Below are 24118 nucleotides of genomic sequence, written 5' to 3'. Positions count from 1 at the left end.
TCCTGAAAATTGTTTCGAAGCGCCATCCTAGGAGGAAAGACGTATTAAATTCAAAATTTAACGGTCGCTTGAAGATTTTCAGATGTTTCGTCCGTTTAAATGACCCAAAGTTGTCTCACGAGCTTATAGCTGTACAGTGTAAAAGATTTTTTATTTTTGGTGAATGTAGTAATTCTTTCTTTTTTTTTTTTTTTTAAGCAACTTAATCATACAATATATTTATTAGAAAAGTCACTCTGGAAGTTCTTTTCTTAATAGATTAATTTTCGTAAAGATTTGGAAGATTTGCATCGTGAAAAATACGTTCGTGAATACTGTATAATTTTCGTTGTTAAGTTTTTATTATTACATAATCTATAATCATGTCGCATTTAAAATATATGAAAGAATTAAATAATTTAACCCGAATGGATGAAGCCATAAAAGGACCACTTCCACGCTGGCAGAAAAAATGTTTGGAGGCATCAAATTCAAGGCAGTGCATTATATCTCACATTATGTTATTTTCATTCAATTATCAAAATATGTAATTGTTTTTTTTTTCTTTCCTTTTCTTTTTTTTTTACTTTTTTTTTTTTCTTTTTTTTTTTTTCTCTACAGTAATGTTAGCTTAAACTCATCGCGCAAAGTTATGTCTGGATCTTGTATGAATACCACTACAGGGAAGTCGCCAACGAAAAAATATGATTCGAAGAACAAAAAGACACCATCAAAAGGAAATAAAAAATCTCCAGGTATATAAAATTTTATGGCAATTTTATTATTACTATTTATGAAGATTAATTTTATTTTCAACAACAGGTCGTAATGTTAATACTCCTGCTAGTACACCCAATGGTGGAGATAGATTTATTCCTTGCAGATCGACAACTAATTTTGATTTAGGTTATTATAAGGTATCTTTTTTTTTTTATAATTAATTGTTAGTTATTACTTCTTTTATAATTAATTGTTATTAATTACTTCCTTTTAATATCTAAAATTGTATTTTTTCTATTTAAGATTCAGCAGCAACAAGCTGATCAAGATGGTGACAAAGGAGATAACATAAGTCCTACAAAGAAAGAAATGCAACGTTTGATAGGAGAAAATCTACATGGTGGGGATATCAATAATATGAGAGTTTTATCGTATCAGAATAAAGCTCCAGCTCCGCCTGAAGGATATCAGAATCCTTTAAGAGTTGTTTATAGTCAAACAAAAACACCAGCTAGTGTTAAAGCTTCTACAAGATATATCCCTCAAACCCCTGATCGAATATTGGATGCACCAGAAATTATTGATGATTATTGTAGGTATATAATAAAAAAAAAAAAATATATATATATATTACATTGTATAATTACAATGTCATTAAATGCATTGTTTCTATTTGCAGATTTGAATCTGATTGACTGGTCAGAAAATAATGTTTTAGCTGTAGCCTTAGGTAATAGTGTATATTTATGGAATGCTGGAACAGGCACTATAGCACAACTATTTGAGTTAGAAAGCAATGATTATGTATGTTCTGTAGCATGGATTCAGGAAGGTCCATATTTAGCTATTGGAACTACTGTAGGCAATACAGAACTATGGGATTGTAGTGAAATAAAGAGAGTACGTGTAATGAATGGTCATGCTGCTAGAGTTGGTTCTCTTGCATGGAATTCTCATATTTTGACAAGTGGCTGCAGGTATTTTAACAAATATATAGAAGACGACACTATGTTTATCACTATATTATTCTTTATGTAATGTCAGATCTTACAATTACTTTTTTTTTTTTCTTTTTTTCAGAGGTGGTCAAATAGTACACCATGATGTTAGACAACGTCAACATTTAATATCATCTATGAATGCACATGCTCAAGAAGTATGTGGTTTAAAATGGTCACCAGATGGAAAGTATTTAGCTAGTGGTGGCAATGATAATATGCTTTATATATGGCCAGTAGTTGCTGGACAAAATCATTCCCATACTCAACCTCTTTACACATTAAATCAACACCAAGCAGCTGTAAAAGCACTTGCATGGTGTCCTTGGCAAAATAATATTTTAGCTAGTGGTGGTGGTACTGCAGATAGAACAATTAGATTTTGGAATTGTAATACAGGTGAAGAGACAATTATATACTTGTTTATTATACTAATTTAAATCATGCTCATGAAACTTATTTATATATGATTCATTTCGAATACAGGAGCTTGTATAAATAGTATAGATACGAAATCACAAGTATGCTCATTGCTTTGGTCTTCAACATATAAAGAAATAATCTCAGGCCATGGATATGCGCAAAATCAATTAACTATATGGAAATATCCAGGAATGACAAAAGTTGCAGAATTAACTGGCCATTCTAGTCGTGTTTTACATTTAGCCATGTCTCCTGATGGTACTACAGTTCTTAGCGCAGGTGCTGATGAAACATTAAGATTGTGGAAATGTTTTCTACCTGATCCACAAAAGAAAAAGGAACTTAGTGAAGTTAAATCTATACCATCCAGACTTAAACAATCAATAAGATAAAATTTAATATTAAATCTCTATATCCGAATATTTTAAAATTTATTAGCCTTAATTATTTTCAACCATTAACTCTCTTGACAAAGAAAAATATTTTATTCTCGTAAGATAAAATATTTGATTTAGAATATTTTATTTTCTTACAATAATAGGTATGCAACTGTTGTTTCTTATTGACACGTACTTATACATCTACTTTAAGAGATATTATCTTGATTTTTAAATAGTGTACTATAAAAAAAAAAAAAAAAAAAAAAAAAAAAAAAAAAAAGAAAAAGAAACTTGAAATAAATTATTATTTTTTCTAGTATTTCGTAAATAAATAAATTTTAATATCTGAAATAACTATATATATTTATATATGTAATTATATTTATATTAGTACAATATGTTAATAATAAGAAAAAGCCATAGTGTTGAAATGAAATATATATACTGATCCCTTTTTTCCTACACCATTGGATTCAGGTAGTCAGATTGACCCAACCTTCCAGGCATATGAATACCAATAGGTGTAAGATGGTAGAATTAAACAGGAAATTAATATAATCGGTTTGAAACGTAAAAATATAGTTAAAAGTATTATACAATTATTATAATCTATATTTATATATAATGTGTACAAAATTTTTTTGACAATATTTTGGTGAAATAAATGTATATACATACTTGAATATAGTAAATTTTGCATAAAAATGAATGATGCAGAGAGTAAAACATTATTATTGAAACCTGATCAAACAAGCCATTTAGAAAATACAAAGCAAGATGATAATGAACACAATTGGTGGGCAAGTGACAGTGGATCAAGTACAGGTTCATATTATTCTGACAGTGACAGGTATAGAAACAATTAATAAAATTTCCATGGAAGTAAATTGAATACATTGAAATTAATTATTTACACGTAATCTCACATACAGCTCTATAATTGAATGGGAGTCAGAAATTGGACCAAATGGGGAAGTATTCTATATAGAATCTCCAGTAGAAACTTTATCAAGCAGTTTAACATTTTGCGACGATTCAAGAAAAAGTCCACAACCAGAATTAACACGGAGGCGTAGTACTAGAGCAGGTAAACTTATGCGTCTATTAAGACGTAAGGATAGTAAAAGATGGAGTACAAGAAATAAGAAAGGTAATACTAATTTAGTTGGTAGTAATAGAGGAAGTCAAGAAAAGGAAGGAAATGGAAATAAAGAAGTTACTTTTAGAGATTTTCAGGTACATGTAATAATATAGTTCCAATGTGTAATTTGAATAAATTAATAAATAAGTAAAATTGATTTTAACTTTTTAGGCAGGTGAAATTCGTGAAGTTACTTTGTGGGTTGATCCTGAGAAAAGACATAAATTAGGGAGAAGAGCCACATTGTGTGAAGCATATTTTGGTATAACACCAGGTACTTTTTCAGATAAAGTTAGAGTTATGGTTGCTGGGTTTATACCAGATGGTGAAGCAATGAAAAATAAAAATATTAAAATTGGAGATTGGTTAAAGAGCATAAATTCAAATAATGTTACATTTCAAAACTTGGATTATGTATTATCTGAGATAACTACTCCAACAAATGTAAGATAATAATTCTCTTCGTCTCAATACGTATTAAAAATTAATATTAAATGTTTTTTTTTTTTTTATATTCTTATAATAATTAAATATCATATCTGAGAGAGCATATTTATGTATATAGGTGACATTAGAACTCCAAAGAGTAGCAGGGATTGATGTTACAGCAAAAGTGCCTGGAATGAATACAATCAAAGTAATTTTATTTTACAATTTAAATCGTAAATACAATAAATAATGTTAAATTATTTATTGTATATAGAGCATATATTATATTTATATTTTTAGCAATCAACATTAGTGCAAAATATTGTTAACAAAGGAGAAAGTGTAAACTTAATGGAAAGTTTATTAATTTATCCGCTTGGTATAATATATCTATGTACTACAGATCTTTCAGAAACAGGTCAAGAATTACAGGATGTATTATACTCCTTTCCAAGATCTGATAATGTACATTCTACTTTATGTTCAGCAAGAGGTGCCTTTATAACATTAAATCATTTGTTACCAGAAATAGTAGGTGCACAACCGATCAGGTAAATTCTCATTAATTTTTATATGGCTATACTATTAAAGAAAACATTTAATTATATGCGCTTTCCTTTTTTTTTTTTTTAGTACAACTGTACATATAGCAGGAGAAGAAATGCACATTGTATATACACCTTGTAATGAAGAATTATTATTGATTGCATTGCCAGAGAAATGGTAAGTACACATAAATAATATTGGAATTAATAAAATTTAATCATTATTTATGAGATGTTTAGCTTCTTTTTAACTTTTTATAATTCATTAAATATTTCAGTTGTAGTCTTGAAGAAGTTAGTATGTTATCTGCAGATATTGTCAAGACTTTAGAATTTACCTATCAATCATTAACAAAATGTTTTACAAATCAAGAGAACTACGATAGCATAGATCATTTTTTCTTATTAATTATACAAAGATTATTAGATATAAAAAATTCTGAAGATAATACTAACAGTTCAAAGAACGAAATAGACTTACAATGTTCTACAAGGAATCTTGAGAATTATAAGTTCAAAAGTAGTTTTTCAGTTGCACATTTTGTTCATTTGCCAAGAGATGCTCAAATACAAATTGATGCTGCATTAAATGAAATGGAAGCTATGGATTATAGAGACTGGGTATATATCTCTCTTTATGTTTTATTTAATATAATTCTAAAGATTTAAAAAATTGTACCTGATAGTAATGATTAAATTTATATGAATATCATACAGAATGAAGATCCTATGGATTGTCAAAGACTGTATACAATACTTGGCAGTTGCATATATCATAAATGTTATCTCCTAGGATCTCATTTACCTCATGAAGATTTAATTGAAATACATGCATTTTTACGACAAAATGGCTTGCTGAATTTGGTTAATACAGAACCTGTGAAATCTCTTGTCATATGGAAAAGAGTTTATCCTTTATCCTGTAATCGAGGAAATATTGAGACACATAGTTCTAATCAACCATTGGTTCCAAATGGAAAATGGTTTTTACTTATTGTCGGCTATGAACATGATTTATTAGCAGTTCTTTTAGAATCTGGCGGTTGTACTGCAAAGTAAGAATAAAATTATATTCTTTATTAATAATTTTTAATCTTCAATTAAAAGAAAAACTTTATTGTAATCTTAATAGGTACGACGACACAACCGGACCAGATGTGTTTTATGTGGAAGAAGCTCAAGAAACTCTTAAACATATACAGAAAATAGGAATAACAACATTAGCTGCAAAATGGATTACATCTAATGCCAGACCAGAAGTAATTCCTTATGAAGATAGCATGTTATCAAAACAATCATCCAGCATAACAGAAAATTTGTTAGGCTTTATAAAATCATCGGATGTACAAAGTGCAATACCTAAGCCAAATCTTAATACTTCTGCTAATAAAAAGACGCAAGAACTGGCTTCAATTTTAAAAAAGCGTAATTTAGAAGAAAGCCCAACAGTTTTAGGATCAGGTAAAATCACTTAAGTAATTATATTAGTTCTTATTTATTTATTTAGTTTTTTTTTTTTTTTTTTTTTTTATAACAAATGAATATACTATTATTATATTCTAGTATATTCTCTGCAAACGTCAGAAGATTCATTAAGTCAAGGAACTGGTGCAATAAGTGAAGTTAGCGACGAGGCAATGCCAATATTAGGAAGACGGGCAACTAGAGAAAAAATTAGTAGTGGATCAAAATATTCTGATGATAGTGATTCAGATATAGATATTTACAGGGTAAATATATTATTTCCTTAAATTAATCAAGGATGTATTTTTCTTTTTTCTTTTTTTTTTTTTTTGTAAATGATTTTCTACGAAAAAGAACAAAATATACATAAATAAGAAAATTATTTCTTTTTTTTTTTTCAGAATGATAGTCAGGTAATGAATAGTGATATATCCAATATACGGGATAATTTGTTAAATCAAGTGGAGTATTTATTACCAAACAAATTGACTGCAGGTGAAAAAAATTATTTATATCATTATGTACATTTGGATTTGACTGAGGGTATTTTGTTGTCCTCTCATCCAATTGAAACGTCATCAAAAGACAACAAAATTCTAATAAATTTTAACAAATGTGTGCATATGATACATCGATTATTACATAACACAATACGTTTTAAAACAATGTTAAATCAAGATATGGATAAAACTGTAATCAACAAAAGTTTAATTGCTATTAAAGAACATGGTATTCTTTTTGAATGGGATAACACAACATATTGGGTAATAGGACGATTATATACAACTCCACATCCAAAAGAGTTGTACGTATGTTATCAGGATTCTGCTCCACAGAATTTAGTTGAAATAGCATTTAGATTAAATTAATTATAGCTTTAGATTAAAGTAAGTTTAATAATAAATGTATTATATTTTTCTTTTTATAACAACATATGTTGTTCTATAAATATTAATTTACATTACTTTTTTTTTTTTGTTTTTACTTTTATGAACATGTTTAATACAGCAATATAAAATATTGCACATATAAAATATTCGTTTGCAATAAAAAGGCAGTGGAATAAATATTGTAAATTACAGAATGGACACAAATGTAAGTGTATATAAAATATACAAAACACATCTTTTTATTCACATCTTTGTATATATATACAAACTATTGACTTTGTACATATATACAAAATATTAGAAAACATGTTCTTTATTATATTATCTATAAAAATGAGGTGCGTGAATAAGGACAGTAAACTTTACGCGTTTTCATACAACTGCATAAGTTAACATTAATTTTTTTGTCTATACATTATTCTACTACTTATATTCACAAATTTTTTAAATGCTCCAATAAAATTTAAATACATTTAATAAGTTATTTCAGCCGCTTTATAGTGGTTATTACTTTCTATGCGATATTATAATGGTTTATAATGTATTTTTTACTATAGTAAAAAAATAAAAAATAAAAAAAAAGTAAAAAAAAACAAGATAAATTCATTTGACTTCTTGTTAAGATATTATGTAGAAAAGTTATTTTTTTTTTTTTTTTTATATAACTTAAATGAGGGATGAACATTTGCGTTCTTACTATTAGTTACAAATTGTTAACTAAGGGAAATTGTTAAAAAAAAAAAAAAAGAAAAAAAAAACAACAGAATCAAATAGAAATAAAAATACATATACTGCTCCATTTAAAATTAGACATAATAATAATAATAATATTAATGTAGGTCCATAATACTTCCTATCTCACATCGAAAAAATACTTTATATGTTGTTATATAGAATAGAGATTTAGTTTCTTTATTAATCCGTATTAGAGCTTTTATATGTATCTGTATCTGTATCCGTATCTGTATCTGTATTTGTATCTGTGTCTTCCTCACACCGATGCTCATCATTTTCAGGTATTTTAACAATAACACAAGCACCAGCCATTTTACTACCATAATGCCCTGCCCAAAAGGACTTATCCATTCCTCCATGATAGAAACTAATTTTTTTAAGACCAAGCCCGTAGTCTTTAAATTCATGACTAACCTGTTTATAATAAGAAAGTATATAAATTATATTTAATACTTTACAAAAATTATTATACAATTGGTAAAGAAAAAAAAAACTAACATTTAACCATTGATTTTGTTTATCTCCTTCAATATCATCATGAAATTGGAATGTTTTCATAACTTTATTATCGCTCCTTAATAATTCTATTGTACATTCGTAATGAGCAGGACAATCCCATCTACAACTATACCATTCACTTACCTAAACAAACGTATATTTTTCCACAGATTAATATAATATTTATTAGGAAGAAATTTATCTTTCATTTAAATTGAATATTACCACTATAGTTGGCTGTAAAACGTCCAATACATATGACAATAATCCCTCTGCTTCTAAATCTATTAATTGCATTTTGGAACAATTATTATAAGACGTTACAAAGCAATATTCTTTTTTTTCAAAAACAGAAACATTTTTAGGTATAGGTGGAACTCCACAAGGTGGATTTTCAACCTTCCAATGATCACCACCGTCTGTAAAGATTTTCCAATATTTTTGTACGCCGTATTCTCCTGAATGATTTTTTATTAAATTTTTTTCAAATGGTCTCTTCTTGGCTATCATATAATATGCTTTCCAAGGCATATCTGTGTCTAATGTATGTGGACGATTTAATGTCATCTCAGCTTTTTTACGCCATACATAGCTATGTATTAATATTTTCCAACGTTTACAGACCAGCTGACAATTTAATAGAGTTTTGTTGTCAACGTGACAGAGAAATTCTGCCAGTAATTCTTCTGGAATATACTTATTACCAAGAATAAATCCATTATCACCAGTTTCGTCGTAAGGCTCCCGAAGAGTTACGATACAATCTTGAGATTGTCCCATTATTTATCTGAAATGTACGATGATAGAATTCACAAGATCTTTAACAATCTATAGAACATCGTAAAGCAAAGCATTGTCAATACCATTACGTCTTTTAATTTCAATAAATACATTACGTAACAAACGAATAATAACATGATTCTAATATTTCGCATTAAAAAAAAAAAAATTATTTATATTTTGTAAAGTTGATATGATTTAATAAATATACATATATATGTATATTTTACAAACCTTTAATGTGTCAATTTTGACAACACGAATTACTATGACAAGTTTGACTAATATGGCATAACCTACACACAATGCAATGTCCTAGCCATCACAGAGTATCAGTAAAGGCAGTTAATGCGAATGACATACGCATGATACAATACTAATAACTAAAGGCGCTTTTAGTGAATATTGAAACATATTTATTATATTGAGAAATATTTACTTCTTATATAATTCTATATTTTGCAATCATTTGTTTATCTCGTAAAATGAAATTTTTACGCAAATAAATGAAAAAAAAAAATGCCTACAAATACTAACCTCTTTAATTGGACATATACGTCTTTAACATATTTTATAGAATACATACTTTATGAATCATGCGATATATTTAACTACGTTTCTCTTTTGATTGCATTAGTTATTCGAAATTTTTTGGGGTTATGTTCTTTTTTTTTTCTTTTTTTTTTTTTTTTTACAACGATTGAGAACTAAGTTATGTTTAAAGGTTTTATCGAAAATATTAAATAATTATGGGTAATAATGTAAAATTATATTATATTAATACTCGGTTTATTTTGTTTAGAATATTATATTTATAGCGTCAATGTACAAAACACTGTAAATAATGCACTTAAAGGAAATAAGTGCGGGGTTTACGGACGCTAAAGAGTGGCATACGATTTTTATGATGGATTCGTTTGGGCAATGGAAATTTGATCTTAGAATCGTGGAATTGTTTAACTTGTGGTCTACGGCAATTGGCTGCCTTTACAACTTCTACTTTAATTATTTGAATCGAATGAGCACGTGCACGATGACGTGCTCCCATATCTCTGTAACATTGCGTTACAGCTCCACTAACAGATAAATCTCTGTATTCTCTGTACATGTTGTGTGTGCCAGATCTAGAATCATATCTCAACCAAATGCCAAAGTTTTTTATTTTGATCGGAGTCTTCTCTGGAATCTAAAAACATGATAATAACAATAATATTAATTTATATTTCAATTTATATTATATTTTGTCTTAATACATACCTGTTTAAGAGATACGATTTCTCCAGTTGATTTCTTAAACTTCTTTAATTGACGCAAGAAGTACCAAAATCTAGACTTAGCAACAATTGCATCAGGTGCAAATATTCTCATTTTATACAAAGGAGGTACCTTCTCCTTTTCAGTTGGGAGCTTACGTCCAATGACTTCATATTCTTTAAGCTAAAAAGATAATCAAAATATAATTTCAATTTCATGTTGGAGTATAAGAAAATGAATTCTTTGTTTGTACCAATCAGTGAGGTTTAATATATGTTATGTTTGAAAAGATAGACAGAATTGATATTTCGATTAAGTAATATAAACTTTTTGAGCTTAATTAGAAACAATTATTCGGAAAATTATACACACATGTGTTGACTAGAACACTCCTATAGGTTATGTTATCTTATTAATGAATTTTTATGCGAGTAAGTAAACATCTTGTACATAATTTCCCACTATTAAACAAAGTAAAAATAATGATTCATTTGGTGCATAGATAAGTTTAGATTTTTAAGTATAAGTAAATAATTTACTTACTTCACCTTTCGCCTTCATTGTTACACGCGTTTAACACATTAAGGTAAACCGGAAAAAGAGGTCGCTATACGTAAAATCAACCGGAAACCAAACATTTCAATTTATTTGAATATATTTTTATTATTTTCATTCTCGTATTTAGTAAGAAAATTTCATTACTTTTTTTATCATTTAAAATAAAAATTATTTATTTTACGAATCTATTTCATATTACATACATTTCTATGCGGTTATGTTAAATGCTTACATTTTATGTTCTTTTTTATCAAATATCGATAAAATAGCAATCTGTAAATATTTGTTATCGATTATTTTGATCTCGAAAGGAAACTACAGTTTAAATTTCATACAGTTTCCTAAAGGAGAATATATTTTTTCTTTCTTTGCTTTCAAGATAAGTCTCTTGTGTTATCTTTTAAAAGATAATTGTGGTATTTAGTGCAAACGATAACGACAATCGTAGTAATATATAAACAACAATATACATATAGTAATAATGATAATAATAACAATATATATAGTATACATGATAAAAAAAGGAAGTTTTCGATTTAGATTAATTTTCCGATTTTTCTTTTATTTTGATATTGATTAAAAATTTCGGAAACATTTGTCGGCAATGAACTATAATAATTCTAATTGTTCTGTTTTATATCTTAAATATGGCTGAACGATATTATTTAACAATGCGTATGATAAAGATACAAGGAAAAATGTGACAATATCGTAGCGATATGTTATGTTCATGAAAAACATGTTACAGAAGAAAATGGTTAAGTATATATAAATATATATATGTGGATATATGTATGGATCTTCTTGAAAGTAAGAAAAATAAATTCGACCATTGATCTTACGAGAATGATTTCGAAAATAATAATAATAATAATAATAATAATAATAATAATAATAATAATAATAATAATAATAATAATAATAATATCGTACAACATTCAGAAGTTAACAGAAGTATGAATCATTTAACGGGTGGCCTGAAATTAAAAAAAATTACACTTACCAAAAGTAAAGAAACGATAATTTCATACATTTTTGAAAAGGATTAATCGATTGTAGTCGAAATAACTTTCTTCCTCTTTTTTTATTCATTATTTTAAAGAGAAATTACTTTTAACTTCGTTGTTATTAAAAGGCTATTAGTTTTCTCGAACATGACTCGGCTAAGACAATTTTTCTGACGCGCAGTCGCACCAATGTCGACCATAAATCGTTGATTTTGCCTCCAAGATATTTATTTCAATTCTAAGACTCGTCAAGGCAGGCACGTGCTACCATTGCTCCTAGAATATATATATATATATACACGCACACACACGTACACACATAAATATATATATATGTATATACACATACATAAAGTGTTTGTGCAAGGATTTATAGATTACGATCCTTCGTAATTGCTATTCCTCATTTAAACCTTTTTTTTTCTTTTATCTTGTTCCTAGTGATATTAGTGAGTGAATTAATTTTTTTGGATTTAGATGTTTCTAATCTTTTTATAGAAATTTTTACATAAACTGTGATCGTGAATTGTGATACATATATACGTATGTATGTATTATTTTGTGAGAAGATTAGATTCATCATCGAAAATTTATATCCTTTTTGTTATTGGTATCAATCGATTTAGGTGAATTAATTAATCGGTAAGTCGATTATACAAATACACATACACACACACACACACACACACACATATATATATATATATATATACATATACATAAACCATTCTCTTACTATAGTTTCTGTTACTCTTTGTGAAAGTAAAGTCTATATTTTAGCTTTATTCTTATTACACTCGTTATACTTCATGTACTACTTTTCGTTCGTTTACGATCTTGAATTTTAATTCTAAGAGAAACAAAACATATCTTTTATAAGTCTTTTAGAGTTTTATTTGAGCGAGTTCATTAAGCGATTAAAAATTAGCATAACGTTTCCTTTCGGAGTGTTAAGAATTGAATTGATAATTCTTTTTCCTTTTTCATTATTCTCTTCGAGAATTTTAATTGGAAATTTCATGATAATTAAATCCTTGGTTGCACGATTTTTTTTTCTTCTTTTCAAAAGCTCTTACAAAAAAAAAAAAAAACATATACTGTCTATCAAATAAATATTACTATGGAAATTATTAATTCATAATTACTTTTTATAAAATTTCATGAATAACGATATCGTTGAATAAATGTTACATTTTACATATTGAATTATATTAAATTTATTAATTCATTATAATTTTGCAACACACACGACGTTCCATTAATATTTATTTTTATATAGTAATTTTTTTTGTTCGTATTGTCTCAATTATTGTAGTCATTTCACCTCTCTTATATTTTCTTTTTTTTTCTCGTTTTTTTTTTTATATTTCTGTTTTCACAAAACAACGATACCACTCGATTTGATTTCTAGCCATCAATCATTGTGACAAAAGTTGGTTAGCAAGAAAGTAGTTCAAGTGCAAGTGACCCAGTCGCTGCCAACATAGTGAGGCGATTCACTTCAGGGCCGTTACGCGAATTACGCCGAGAAAAGGCGGAAGTTTTCTTCATGTCGTCATCATATTTACTTCCTCCTCCTCCTTCTTCTTCTTCTTTTTAATAGTCAAGATCGTAATCCGATGAACGAACGATTACATACATACATTGAATCAATTAGTAGGTGGAGGTCAATGGAAAGTCACGAACGGTCGTATCTTTTGTGGATTCAGAAAGAGTACCACCTCGAAAGTATGATAACCTTTTACATTGAAACTTTTTCTTTTGAACCTTAAATATTTTTTTTTATTTGATCTTATTCATGAATTTATGTATTAGCCGAACGTAGTAATATATCTTTTTAATGTTTTTTTTCTATTATTTTTTATTCTCTGTACATTCAATATAATTTTCTTTTTTATAATTATTTCGTTTACTAAAGAAATTCACACTTTTACTGAGCCTAAGACATTTATTTTTTTTCCTTTCTTTTTTTTTTTTTTGTCTAAACGGTTCACTTATAGATAAGTCTATCAGCTGATCGCAGAGAGTATACTATTTATTTGTACTATTGATTCCCTCGTGCTTTTGTTATTTGGGACAATTTGTAGAGATAATTTTATTATTCGACTCATACCTTATCATTTCATTTATCTTTTTATGAACCTTTTTTTTCCTTCAATTTCTTTATTAATTAACCATTGTTTCTTTTTTGTTTTTCTTGAATATTCTTCATTTCTATTGCTTATCAATTATATTTCATCTTATCTTTCTGGTTGACAGGCTTGCACTTGGGAGGAAGCCACGATATAAATTGGAAACAGATGGATTCGCGATAAGCGAACAGAATCGATCGAACCTTCGAGCGGAGTAACACGGTATTGAGAAGAAGAAGAAATAGAATAATTGAAAATATTTGCTTCTTAATAGGAAGCTGTTTTTGGATCACTTGAGAATTTTCTTTGAGAAAAAAATAAGAATAGTAAGAAAGAGATTTGTTATTTTTTCTTCTTTGTTGTTGTTGTTGTTGTTTTTTTTTCTTTCATTGTCAAATCACCAGAAATATCTCACGTTCGGGATATCGAAAAGATTACTTTATATATTCTTCAAGAAGATACATATAAGAAAAACAAGAATCAAGCAAGCATAATCAGATACGGAGGCCAATAAGAACGTTAAAAAGGAAGTTCCTTGAGGAAAGGGAGCGAAGTTTCTCGAAGACTTGACCGCCATTAGCTTCGACTGACTCCCGTGTTCTACACTCACAATCTTCTTTCTTCTCAAGAAGAAGCAACTTCGTAGGTGCCGTGCAAAGAGCAAAGATCTCTCTTAATACTCGTTAGTTAGTTCGTTCGTTAGTTCGTTCATTCATTCATTCATTCATTCATTCATTTATTTGTTCGTTCGTTCGTTCGTTCACACAAATATATGTCATACTTTTCTTTCTCTTTTTTCTTTCAACTTATGAAACGGACTATTTTCTCCAATTAAAAATACACGCTAATTTCGTCGTGATCTAAGAGAAATTTGAGGAAACATTAACAAGCGAGTAATTTCGTCGATAAAAATTTTCAAAGATTTAGAAAGAAGTATTAAAATCAAGACGTCATTGAGAAGAAGCGGCAAATTTTTCGAAAAAGGTGGAATATAGTGAAAGAAAGATAGATAGATAGGTAGATAGATAGATAGATAAAAAAAGTTAAGTCAAGACTCTTATTTTTTCAAGTTGGAATCAATTTCGAAATTTGGAAAAAATACAGTGGGATTTGTTCTGTCACTTCTCGGATAAACAATTTCGAAGGCTGTGAGCACGTGTATTTAACTTAGAAGAGAGAGAGAGAGGGAGAGAGAGAGAGACGGAGAAAGAGATATATAAAGAAGGAGTCTTCATGTGAGACAAGCTAAAGAAAGAAAGATATACGTCTCTGTGTATACGTCTGCTAAAGTAGTTGATGTAAGAGAGATAGAGATCGGCGTTCGCTATAACACGAGAAAGATAAAAAAAGAAAGAAAGGGTTCGACCCCTCTTTGGAAAACTGGTTGAGAGGAGAACATGGCAAAAGGAATTCTGCAAAGCGTTGAACTCAACGCCGCCAACGAATTCGACGAAGAAAGAAAACTGAAAAGAACGAGATGGAGAAACCTTGTTGCATTTTGGATACTTGGAATGTGCAACAATTATGGTTACGTCGTGATGTTAAGTGCGGCACACGATATTCTTAACAGCAAATTTGGTAATTCGGTAAGTAATTAAATGATATATTTTCTGTTTTTTTTTCTTTTTTTCTTTTTCTTTTTTTTTTTTTTTTTTTGGTTCTTTCTTTGATAAAAGATGTTAATTGATACGTAATGTTAATGCAATTCATTCGTGACATATTTATCATTTACTTTGGAAGTAAATTAAATTTGCTCGAAATTAGTATTGGAACACCAGATATTTGGAGAGAGAGAGAGAGAGAGAGGGAGAAAGGAATGAAGAGATAATTAATTTATTGTTTCAATTAACAATTCGCTTGGATTAATTAAAGAAAAAACTCGCTTTATTAGATTTCGTTTTTATCTTGTTTGCAACTTATCTTTTTTTGTCTTAATTATTCGAATAAGAAAATATCACAATCGAGATAATTTTATTCGCATACATAAATACATATGCATCGTTCTGGTTAGTAATAATGAAATATGTGGTTAACGTGAATTCATTTAAATTCATTATCTAGATATTTTTTAATTGTAGAAGAAAAATCATTCATTTAAATATCAAGGACATTATACAATTATATCTTTATTTAGATACAGTTTATTTTTAAAATAATGTATTTTCATATATAATTTATAAATTTCTAGATTACATTTTTTATTAAATATATATAATTTATAATTCATACATTTTGCTGTTATTCAAATTAATTTTCTTTAAAATACGATGTCAACGAATCGTCCCGTATATAAGTATTTGTCATAGAGTTCAAAGTTTAACACTTTAAAATGAAACGGAATTTACGCTTTGATCTTTTTATGGAATTTACGATCGATATTTTTTCAAGAAAATTATTTTCTTACGAATAAATTATTTGCTTCCGCTAATAAATATCAGATTCTTCCGATTAAACGTATCCGGTAAGAACTGCTATGTGTTCTCATAACACTACAGGAGTGAATTCAATCTGAAATTATGTCACACAAAGCTATACATGTAACGAATCAAAATAATGGGTTCTGATTGTATTACGTAACGCATGGCATCGTTTTAATATGACTCAATTGTCGCGTTTATGTTTTTATCACGTAAGTGATACAATAAAACGTATATTTCAAAGATTAATCTCAAGAGATTAAGTAAGATTTTTTGATATGAAATTAAAAAGAAATCTAATATATACTAGAATAAAAGAATTTTTCGAAATTGATTTTTTATTAGATGTACCTTAAATGTATCTTAAAATATTTCTCTCTCTCTTTCTTTTTCCCTTTTTTTTCCACTTTAACAAATACAAAAAAAGATAATATACTGAAGTTACGTATCATCAATATTTTTATTTAAAGTGTTACCTAGATTCCTAATTTTTTTTTTTTTTTTTTATAGAACACAACAACTGAGACTAACGTGACAGAAACAATTACAAGAAGATCATGTAATAGCATATCGACCGGAGCTATACTTTTAGCTGATATATTACCCTGTTTGGTTGTTAAAATAACTGCACCATTCTTGCCGTTTTTTGTCCAGTGAGTATCTAATCTATATGTTAATTACCTTAAACACGTTATATAATTGTTGTTATTATATATTAACAAATATTTTTGAAGCATCATCGAATTCACAAGATTTCATTTTGCCATATTTGTCCTGGATTAAGATCAGTGACAATTTGGCAATATTATTGATTATGTTTTTAATTACGAAATTAATATGATATAACGAGAATATAATAATTTCGTAATATAGCGTTTAAATGAAATGTATATAATCGTCAGATGATTTCAATAAGATTTTCTTTATATTTTCTTTGAAGTAACAAAGAAAAAAAAAAAAAAAAAAAAGAAAAATAAAAACTTCGTAGATTGTAGCACAAAAAATTCCGGTTAAAACGCAGCTCGTCGACGCAGCTCGTTCGGCAACATTCTGCGTAAGTCTCTCCGGGGACTATCTTAATTCCATATTTCAAAAATAACGCTAATCGATATATTCGAATCATTAATTACAGTGTTCGACTGGCTACCTGTGTGTTATTTTCCGCTGCAGGATTCGTCATAGTATCAATGAGCATTACAGAATGGCTTGCAATATTGGGCGTCGTTGTAACATCTGTTTCCTCGGGATTGGGTGAAGTTACATTGCTGAGTTACAGTCATCAGTATCCAAAGTAAGTTAAACAATGAATATATTTTATTTCATTTTAAAATTTAATCGATCTTTCTACGAGTTTCTCAATCATCTTTCTGAAATTTATATTGCTTATATATTTTTTTGTTTTGGTTTGTTTTATTCTTTTTATTTCATTATTTTGTAATTATGATGTTCGTTGACTCAGGGATTTTTTAGCAGTTCGTTATCGTCAACCTTCCCGTTAATATTCACGAAAGCACGGAGACTTAGGCAACAGGGATAGTAAATGTAAAAAGAAAATATTTTTTTTTAACACTCGGTCTTTTATATATTACGGCATAATATTTTCATTTGGTATCCATCCTGAAAGATATTTTTATTGAAATATGTCACTAAAAAAAAAAAAAAAAAAAAAAAAAAGCAAGAAAGAAAGAAATGATGAGAATTAAAGAGACAAAGAGAAAAAAAATCACATATGCAAATAAAAGAATACTTATGTGTATGTATATATATATATACATATATACATACACATAAGTAAAGAATTACGAATGCTCTTCTCTTATGTTATCTACTGTGATATAATATAGGTACGTTCGTTAATTTATTTTCAGTAAATTTCTATTCTTTTTAAAACGTTTCAAACTAACACTTAATGGTCTAACTACTTATATGTTAGTATCGTACGTTCTCATGCGCACAAATGTTTGTGTGTATGTGTATGTGTGTATATGTGCGTGAGTGTATGAAGAAATTGGGAGAGAAAATGGAATACAAATTATTATTATTATCATTCTTTCGAAGTAATACAATTGTTTGGAGATTACTTTTCTCTCTCTCTCTCTCTCTCTCTCTCTCTCTCTCTCTCTCTTTCTCTCTCTTTCTCTTTTCCTCTTTTTCTCTCTCTATCAAAATATTAATTACCTTACTTGAAATATTAATTAATTCTATATCTTATCATTCTCTCGTTTAATCTTTCTGCATGTACTATCACGTATACTTATGTATGCTTTTGCAATGTATGCATTTATGCATGCGAAAAAGAAACCGTAAACAAAACATATGTGCAAGCTTAAAAATATATTCCACGAAGGAGTTCCAGAAAAAAAAAAAAAAAAAAAATAATATATCATTCCTGACATTGCACATATATTTCATTCTTTCTTTGTTTTCTTAGAGAAGTTATCTCAACGTGGTCGTCGGGAACTGGAGGTGCCGGTATCATTGGTGCCCTATCTTATGCGAGTTTATCAATGTGGCTGAATACATCAGAAACTTTGCTACTAATGTTGATTGTACCATTAATACAAGCTATAACATTTTGGTTCATCTTGGTTCATCCATCTCAAACAAATATTCCTATTACCAAGGATGGTATAGATAGTCAGGAACATATCATTGAATTACCGAGAAAAAGTTTCAAGGATAAAATCAATTTACTTCCTGGTTTACTCAAATACATGATTCCTCTTGGATTCGTTTATTTCTTCGAATATTTCATTAATAACGGCCTGGTAATAAGTTTCTACTTTCTAATTCAATCTTATATCTCTCTATAAAATTTTCCTTCTTCTTCTTCTACTTCATCTTTTCTTTTTTTTCATCTTATAGATGCTTCGAATTTCTTTTATTAATTTATTCTTTTATCTTTTATAGTATGAATTAATTCAATACGATAATATATGGTTGAAACATCAGGAACAATACAGGTGGTTTCAAGTAGACTATCAGATAGGCGTATTTATTTCGAGGTCATCGGTGAATCTAGTTAGCATTAATAAGATCTGGATTATGGCTGTTCTACAGGTAACGAAACATTGTACTCTTGCAATAATATTCAACGTAATACGATTTTTTTTTCTTTTTTTTTTCTTTCTTTTTTTTTTTTTTAATCAGCAAATTTTCTTTTTCCTTATCGATCGAATTATTTTTTTTCAAATGACGTAACCTAAATTCTATTTTTTATCACATTTTCAGTTCCTCAACGTCATTATTCTACTTTTCGAGACGATCTATTATTATATACCAAATATTTGGATCATCTTTACTATTGTATTATGGGAAGGTCTTCTAGGTGGTGGCGCCTATGTTAATACTTTCTACAGAATGTCGACTGAGGTATATATATATATTTTTTTTCTCTTTTAATTAATGTTAGAATAATTAATCGACGAATACATGAAAAATAAAAAAATTAGCTTTCATTTTTTATTATTTTGAATTCATTCAATATTAGAATAATAACTGAAACAATAGCTTTTTCAATTAATATATTATTTCTTTTTGTAATATGTAGTTTTATAATTCGGTAGAATGTATGCGCGTATTTTTTTGTTCATTCTTTTTTTTTTTTTTTTTTTTTTATAATTTCTATTTGTTTTCAGATTCCACGAGCGGATAGAAAAATTTCTTTGGGAATTGCCACAATGGCAGATTCGATTGGTATCGCATTAGCAGGTTGGTTGGCAATGCCAGTGCACAATGCAATTTGTCATCTACCGAAACCGGTGCGATTAGGTAGCTAGGATGGAATATCCAATTGTATTCGATAAATTCTACAGAAGAAGAAATTTTAAGATCATGCTATCAAGGCATGTGACAGAGAGAAAGAGAGAGAGAGAAAGAGAGAGAGAGAAAGAGAGAGAGAGAGACAGAGAGAGAGAGAGAGAGAGAGAGAGAGAAGAACGATCTTAATATCTATATATATATATATATATATGTGTATGATGATATATGTATGTATTTAATTTATTATTTAAAATCATCCAACGGATTGAGAATTTTATTTATTGATTCAATCTATGAAGTAAGATCGTAAATGATTAAATTACATTTAATCTTATTAATTTAGTTGATGCGATCGAAAATGATGAAAGTGATAAAATCTTTATGATTCTTTTTTGTAATCCACCAAATGGATAAATCCTTTGTTAATTTCATCCTATGTTTATTTTATTTAAACGTCTTTCTCTCTATTTCTCTTTGGTATATTATTATATATGGGAATGCGGAGAGAATACGGTGATAGATGTTTCAGTGACGTCTGCGTTTATTTTCCTTTTGTTGGAATTTTTAATACTCGTCTTGTACAAATGTGTACATATTCGTAAAAGATTAGGAACAAGGATAACGCGCGTCTAACTCGTTATGAAGATAAAGAGACTCACATACACCCACATGCCGTACACATGTTCTCGCACATACACACACATAATTTAAAAAAGAATCGTGGAAATTAATTTGTTCGATTTTTTAAAAGTTATACATAGTTTTTCGAATGTTAACATCATGTTGAAATTTTCAACTACAGATTCCGTTACCATTTTCTTTTTTTCTTCATTTTTTTTTCTTTTGTTTTTTTATTGCATCAAAATTTCCCGATGAATTACAAACGAATTTTTTTTTTATTCAAATTCCAAACACTCGGCTATGATGAGACGATACGACGTACAAGCATTTATAGCACTTAGCTTTTACAACGTCGAATTACATTATTTAATCTATTTCGTTAATTAAGGATTAATTCCAATATTAATAGCCAGTCATATAGACGTTATAGATTATTTCATTATGTGTATATATACACATTGGAAAATTGTTTTTATTATTTTTTTTTCATTTTTTTTCTTTTTTTTTTTTTCTCAATAAATTGGACGCAAGAGAAATGTCGAGTATACGTGCGCAAAAGTTGTTCCTTCGAAAGTTTGCTATAGCAAAAAAGGAAAAAAGAAAAGAATAAAAAGGAAAAAAAAAATTCATACGTACATTCAAAGATTTTTTTTTTAAATATTATCCTTATACAATTTTGTGACTTCTTTTTTTTCCTTACGCAAAAGCGCGAGTTTACTCGAACATTTTTTTTTTTTTTCTTTTTATCGATCAACAGACGATAAATTTTTATATTGCATATCGTTGATCTTTTAATGTCGAAAAGCATTAAAAAAATATGGAAGAAAAATAGGAACTTCGATAAAGCAACGTGCGAATGATTTGGGTAAAATAGGAACTGTATCGTTACCTTTTTAATAAGCACGTTGATCCAACGACATTGGCGATTGTATAAAACGATATTTTGATTAATAAAATGTTTTACGTATTGACTAGTCGTTATCATTTTTTTTTTTTTTTTTTTTTTTTTCATTCGCCAAACGTCGATCTTACCGTTTCCAAAAGTCGTTGCAAGATACTTATCGTCTTAGATGCATTAAGTAATAAATATAGCTAATTATTATTACCCTAAACTCTATAATATGTATGTGATAATAATGAAATGTTTATACGTGTATTTTGATTCAATTATTATTTGATTTATCGAGCCGAGCAAGGTGGATCGATCTCTGTGCGTTGTGTTTCAAAATCACCCTTCCACTTTTCTAAAAGACCTCGATCTCTAAAATCCATATGAATTCAACAGATTTATCGAGAATCATTTAATTATTAATAATATAAGAGAATAAAGTGAAAAAGAAAATCAAGCTCACCGTTCTAAAATCAATTTTCCGGACTCCTCGTATTCCTGTCTCGAAAGCCACATCTGTTGAAAGGATCCAAGTGAGCTAAGGATCGAGCCACCGATCCAGGCACCATAACGACGTTCGCTCGAACTATTGGCGCTGATTATCTTCAATCTCATACTCTGTCAATGATGTTTGCCATAATGAAATTAAATATAACAGATAATAGGATGACCATGAGAAAATGATTAATATATTATCGATTACCGGAGGTGTCTTACTGGCCAAATCTCTGTTCAATCTGTCGCTGAAACCTTGGAGACAAGAGTTACCTCCTGTGACTACGACGCTACCGTATAAACTCTGCGATCGAGAATGATTTCATTAGAAGAACAGATGGAATATATTGTTAACGAATTTGTTGATACATACAGGTCTAATATCAATGTCACACATTCCAACACTTGTTGTTACTAACGGACCAACGCCTAGAATACTAGCACCAACACCTTTAACATTACTAGGATCAAATAGTGCCTCTGGTATCATGAGTCTTACGGAGCCAAAATCATCGTTATAACCAGTTGGAAATTCGAAATGTTTCATAGGTAATGTATTAGCCATGTCCTCGTCGTATGGACTGTCAGAAACTTGTAAGCAATTCATTTGAAAGTCTTGCAATACTTCTCGTACCATGTAACTCAGCCAAGAAGTGGTTGGTTGTGGTCCTGGTCTTCTGGTCCAACGTGGAGGATCTCTTTCTCTTACCACATCTGATAATAATGATTAATGTGAATCTATCAAAGATCTTTATATAATTAATACGAAAACAGTTTACCTTTACTAGCAACAAGACAAGCAGGTACCAATTCGATATCCTTTTCTTCAAAAAATTGTCTACATTGCATGGTAATAAAATCGCCGCCCAAAGGACTTTTGACTATTCCCTGTGTGATAACGTAACCATCGTGAACCGGAACGGCACTGGTATGAGTCGCACCACTGTCGACAACCATAGCAGTTGATCTTCCATTGGCGTAAGCCGCCAAAACTGCATTCTTACAGATATACATAGCCGGAACATTAAACTTTTCGAACATTAATTCAAGAAGTTTCTCTCGTTTCAATCTCGTGTTCCAGGGACACTCCGTCATTAAAATCGGATGGTGTTCTGGTAAAGCATGAAGACGTTGTTTATACGTGTATTCGGTTAAACGTTCGAACATGTCCCAATCTTCGACCATACCATCTTTCATCAAGCTGACCATCTCCATATCTTAAACAGTCGAAAATAGACATCAATTGTATGGTTTATATTATTATCGAAATAATAATAATAATAATAATAATAATAATAATAATAATAATAATAATAATAATAATAATAAATAATAATATAAATTTTGGATCAAGAAGAAAGAAAAAAATATTAATATTTAATCATAATCGAATAATCCATACGTCTTTAATGTAATAAATTATTATAAATAGAACGAGATGACATTTACCCTTTTTACGGACTTGAATGGCAGTGACGTCGATGTTGTAATGCTTTCTGACGGTATGATTACATTCAGGCAAATCAACGGGATCCTCCCATACGCCAAGATTCGTTGGGATTTCAGCCTTCGGTGTATCCTCACCGCCATATCCAACGCGAAGGCTCTGATGTCCAACGTCGAAAATGATAGCACCGACCTCGTCTATCGTAAAAATGATTAAATATATACAATTATTATATTTCAAATGATCGTCCAGAAAAATACGAAGAGGTTGCACTACTCACCACCACCGTAGACACCACCGCTCATAGTATCTGCAAGGAGCTACGGTCTCGCGCATGCTCAACGTTGTCCTTCGATGTTGCGCCTCCATACTGAAAAGCTTTTCATTATTCCTGGATATTCGATATCTCCTCTCTTACCCTTTACCTCCTGTTGGATAATTCGAATCTTTTTTTTTCTGTTCTCTTTTTCCTTCTTTTAAATTGCGATTGATCGTGAGACATCAAAAAAAAAAAAAAAAAAAAAAAAAAAAAAAAAAAAAAAAGAAAAAAAGAA

The 24118-nt window shown here is 28.8% G+C and overlaps 6 protein-coding genes across 18 annotated transcripts; 3 read left to right on the top strand and 3 right to left on the bottom strand.

Moving 5' to 3' along the window:
* Positions 1-73: 73 nt before the first annotated feature.
* LOC124955115 (cell division cycle protein 20 homolog) lies at positions 74-2774 on the top strand. 2 transcript variants are annotated; one of them, XM_047509042.1, is made up of 7 exons: positions 74-475; positions 601-734; positions 802-896; positions 1003-1291; positions 1379-1676; positions 1780-2096; positions 2184-2774. In XM_047509042.1, the coding sequence occupies exons 1-7, from the start codon at positions 363-365 to the stop codon at positions 2510-2512; spliced, it is 1575 nt and encodes a 524-aa protein (XP_047364998.1). In that variant the 5' UTR covers positions 74-362; the 3' UTR covers positions 2513-2774. The 2 variants fall into 2 exon arrangements, with proteins under 2 accessions (XP_047364998.1, XP_047364999.1); XM_047509043.1 differs by lacking the exon at positions 802-896 and having other exon boundaries at positions 341-475; positions 2184-2773.
* Positions 2775-2822: 48 nt separating this feature from the next.
* Positions 2823-7043, top strand: LOC124955111 (protein inturned). Of its 2 annotated transcripts, XM_047509030.1 has the most exons (12): positions 2823-3350; positions 3433-3587; positions 3666-3736; positions 3813-4085; positions 4207-4278; positions 4371-4621; positions 4704-4793; positions 4894-5236; positions 5333-5670; positions 5748-6076; positions 6179-6345; positions 6481-7043. In XM_047509030.1, exons 1-12 carry the CDS (start codon positions 3205-3207, stop codon positions 6946-6948), a joined length of 2703 nt encoding a protein of 900 aa, XP_047364986.1. In that variant the 5' UTR covers positions 2823-3204; the 3' UTR covers positions 6949-7043. The 2 variants fall into 2 exon arrangements, with proteins under 2 accessions (XP_047364986.1, XP_047364985.1); XM_047509029.1 differs by having other exon boundaries at positions 3433-3736.
* LOC124955119 (F-box only protein 44-like) lies at positions 6107-9707 on the bottom strand. Of its 3 annotated transcripts, none has more exons than XM_047509057.1 (4): positions 9520-9707; positions 8428-8989; positions 8203-8346; positions 6107-8118 (listed from the first exon to the last, which is right to left on the bottom strand). In XM_047509057.1, the coding sequence occupies exons 2-4, from the start codon at positions 8980-8982 to the stop codon at positions 7885-7887; spliced, it is 933 nt and encodes a 310-aa protein (XP_047365013.1). In that variant the 5' UTR covers positions 8983-8989; positions 9520-9707; the 3' UTR covers positions 6107-7884. The 3 variants fall into 3 exon arrangements, with proteins under 3 accessions (XP_047365013.1, XP_047365012.1, XP_047365011.1); XM_047509056.1 differs by lacking the exon at positions 9520-9707 and adding an exon at positions 9217-9511 and having other exon boundaries at positions 8428-9030; XM_047509055.1 differs by lacking the exon at positions 9520-9707 and adding an exon at positions 9217-9510.
* A 47-nt stretch (positions 9708-9754) lies between these two features.
* LOC124955121 (60S ribosomal protein L18a) lies at positions 9755-10926 on the bottom strand. The gene is made up of 3 exons (XM_047509060.1): positions 10780-10926; positions 10240-10419; positions 9755-10168 (listed from the first exon to the last, which is right to left on the bottom strand). The coding sequence occupies exons 1-3, from the start codon at positions 10795-10797 to the stop codon at positions 9833-9835; spliced, it is 534 nt and encodes a 177-aa protein (XP_047365016.1). The 5' UTR covers positions 10798-10926; the 3' UTR covers positions 9755-9832.
* Positions 10927-12048: 1122 nt separating this feature from the next.
* On the top strand, positions 12049-21934 carry LOC124955117 (battenin). 9 transcript variants are annotated; one of them, XM_047509051.1, is made up of 11 exons: positions 12049-12443; positions 13213-13529; positions 14061-14575; positions 14799-14917; positions 15004-15519; positions 16861-17003; positions 17483-17641; positions 18782-19118; positions 19261-19410; positions 19582-19722; positions 19989-21934. In XM_047509051.1, exons 5-11 carry the CDS (start codon positions 15331-15333, stop codon positions 20127-20129), a joined length of 1260 nt encoding a protein of 419 aa, XP_047365007.1. In that variant the 5' UTR covers positions 12049-12443; positions 13213-13529; positions 14061-14575; positions 14799-14917; positions 15004-15330; the 3' UTR covers positions 20130-21934. The 9 variants fall into 9 exon arrangements, with proteins under 9 accessions (XP_047365007.1, XP_047365010.1, XP_047365006.1 ...); XM_047509054.1 differs by lacking the exon at positions 14799-14917 and having other exon boundaries at positions 14061-14259; XM_047509050.1 differs by having other exon boundaries at positions 14061-14259; positions 14392-15519.
* LOC124955116 (actin-like protein 6B) lies at positions 18453-24053 on the bottom strand. Its single transcript, XM_047509045.1, has 7 exons — positions 23845-24053; positions 23567-23761; positions 22897-23334; positions 22491-22831; positions 22326-22421; positions 22086-22240; positions 18453-21994 (listed from the first exon to the last, which is right to left on the bottom strand). Exons 1-7 carry the CDS (start codon positions 23867-23869, stop codon positions 21913-21915), a joined length of 1332 nt encoding a protein of 443 aa, XP_047365001.1. The 5' UTR covers positions 23870-24053; the 3' UTR covers positions 18453-21912.
* Positions 24054-24118: the final 65 nt, after the last annotated feature.

Source organism: Vespa velutina, chromosome 17 (genome assembly GCF_912470025.1).
Source record: "Vespa velutina chromosome 17, iVesVel2.1, whole genome shotgun sequence".
Lineage (NCBI taxonomy): Eukaryota > Metazoa > Arthropoda > Insecta > Hymenoptera > Vespidae > Vespa > Vespa velutina.
This window is presented reverse-complemented; position numbering and strand designations above follow the sequence as displayed.

Coding starts and splice junctions, on each gene's coding strand:
- LOC124955117 (XM_047509046.1), top strand. CDS start 15,331: ATGGCAAAAGGAATTCTGCAAAGCGTTGAACTCAACGCCGCCAACGAA. Junction 17,004..17,482: donor TTCTTGCCGTTTTTTGTCCA/GTGAGTATCTAA, acceptor CATTAATTACAG/TGTTCGACTGGCTACCTGTG. Junction 19,119..19,260: donor ATTTCATTAATAACGGCCTG/GTAATAAGTTTC, acceptor TATCTTTTATAG/TATGAATTAATTCAATACGA.
- LOC124955116 (XM_047509045.1), bottom strand. CDS start 23,869: ATGAGCGGTGGTGTCTACGGTGGTG. Junction 22,832..22,896: donor TTGTCTTGTTGCTAGTAAAG/GTAAACTGTTTT, acceptor CATTATTATCAG/ATGTGGTAAGAGAAAGAGAT. Junction 22,422..22,490: donor GTGACATTGATATTAGACCT/GTATGTATCAAC, acceptor TCTCGATCGCAG/AGTTTATACGGTAGCGTCGT.
- LOC124955111 (XM_047509029.1), top strand. CDS start 3,205: ATGAATGATGCAGAGAGTAAAACATTATTATTGAAACCTGATCAAACA. Junction 4,794..4,893: donor ATTGCATTGCCAGAGAAATG/GTAAGTACACAT, acceptor TAAATATTTCAG/TTGTAGTCTTGAAGAAGTTA. Junction 6,077..6,178: donor CCCAACAGTTTTAGGATCAG/GTAAAATCACTT, acceptor ATTATATTCTAG/TATATTCTCTGCAAACGTCA.
- LOC124955121 (XM_047509060.1), bottom strand. Junction 10,169..10,239: donor AAATCGTATCTCTTAAACAG/GTATGTATTAAG, acceptor TCATGTTTTTAG/ATTCCAGAGAAGACTCCGAT.
- LOC124955115 (XM_047509042.1), top strand. CDS start 363: ATGTCGCATTTAAAATATATGAAAGAATTAAATAATTTAACCCGAATG. Junction 476..600: donor TTGGAGGCATCAAATTCAAG/GCAGTGCATTAT, acceptor TTTTCTCTACAG/TAATGTTAGCTTAAACTCAT. Junction 1,292..1,378: donor AGAAATTATTGATGATTATT/GTAGGTATATAA, acceptor TTCTATTTGCAG/ATTTGAATCTGATTGACTGG.
- LOC124955119 (XM_047509057.1), bottom strand. CDS start 8,982: ATGGGACAATCTCAAGATTGTATCGTAACTCTTCGGGAGCCTTACGAC. Junction 8,347..8,427: donor TTTTACAGCCAACTATAGTG/GTAATATTCAAT, acceptor ACGTTTGTTTAG/GTAAGTGAATGGTATAGTTG. Junction 8,119..8,202: donor AACAAAATCAATGGTTAAAT/GTTAGTTTTTTT, acceptor TATTATAAACAG/GTTAGTCATGAATTTAAAGA.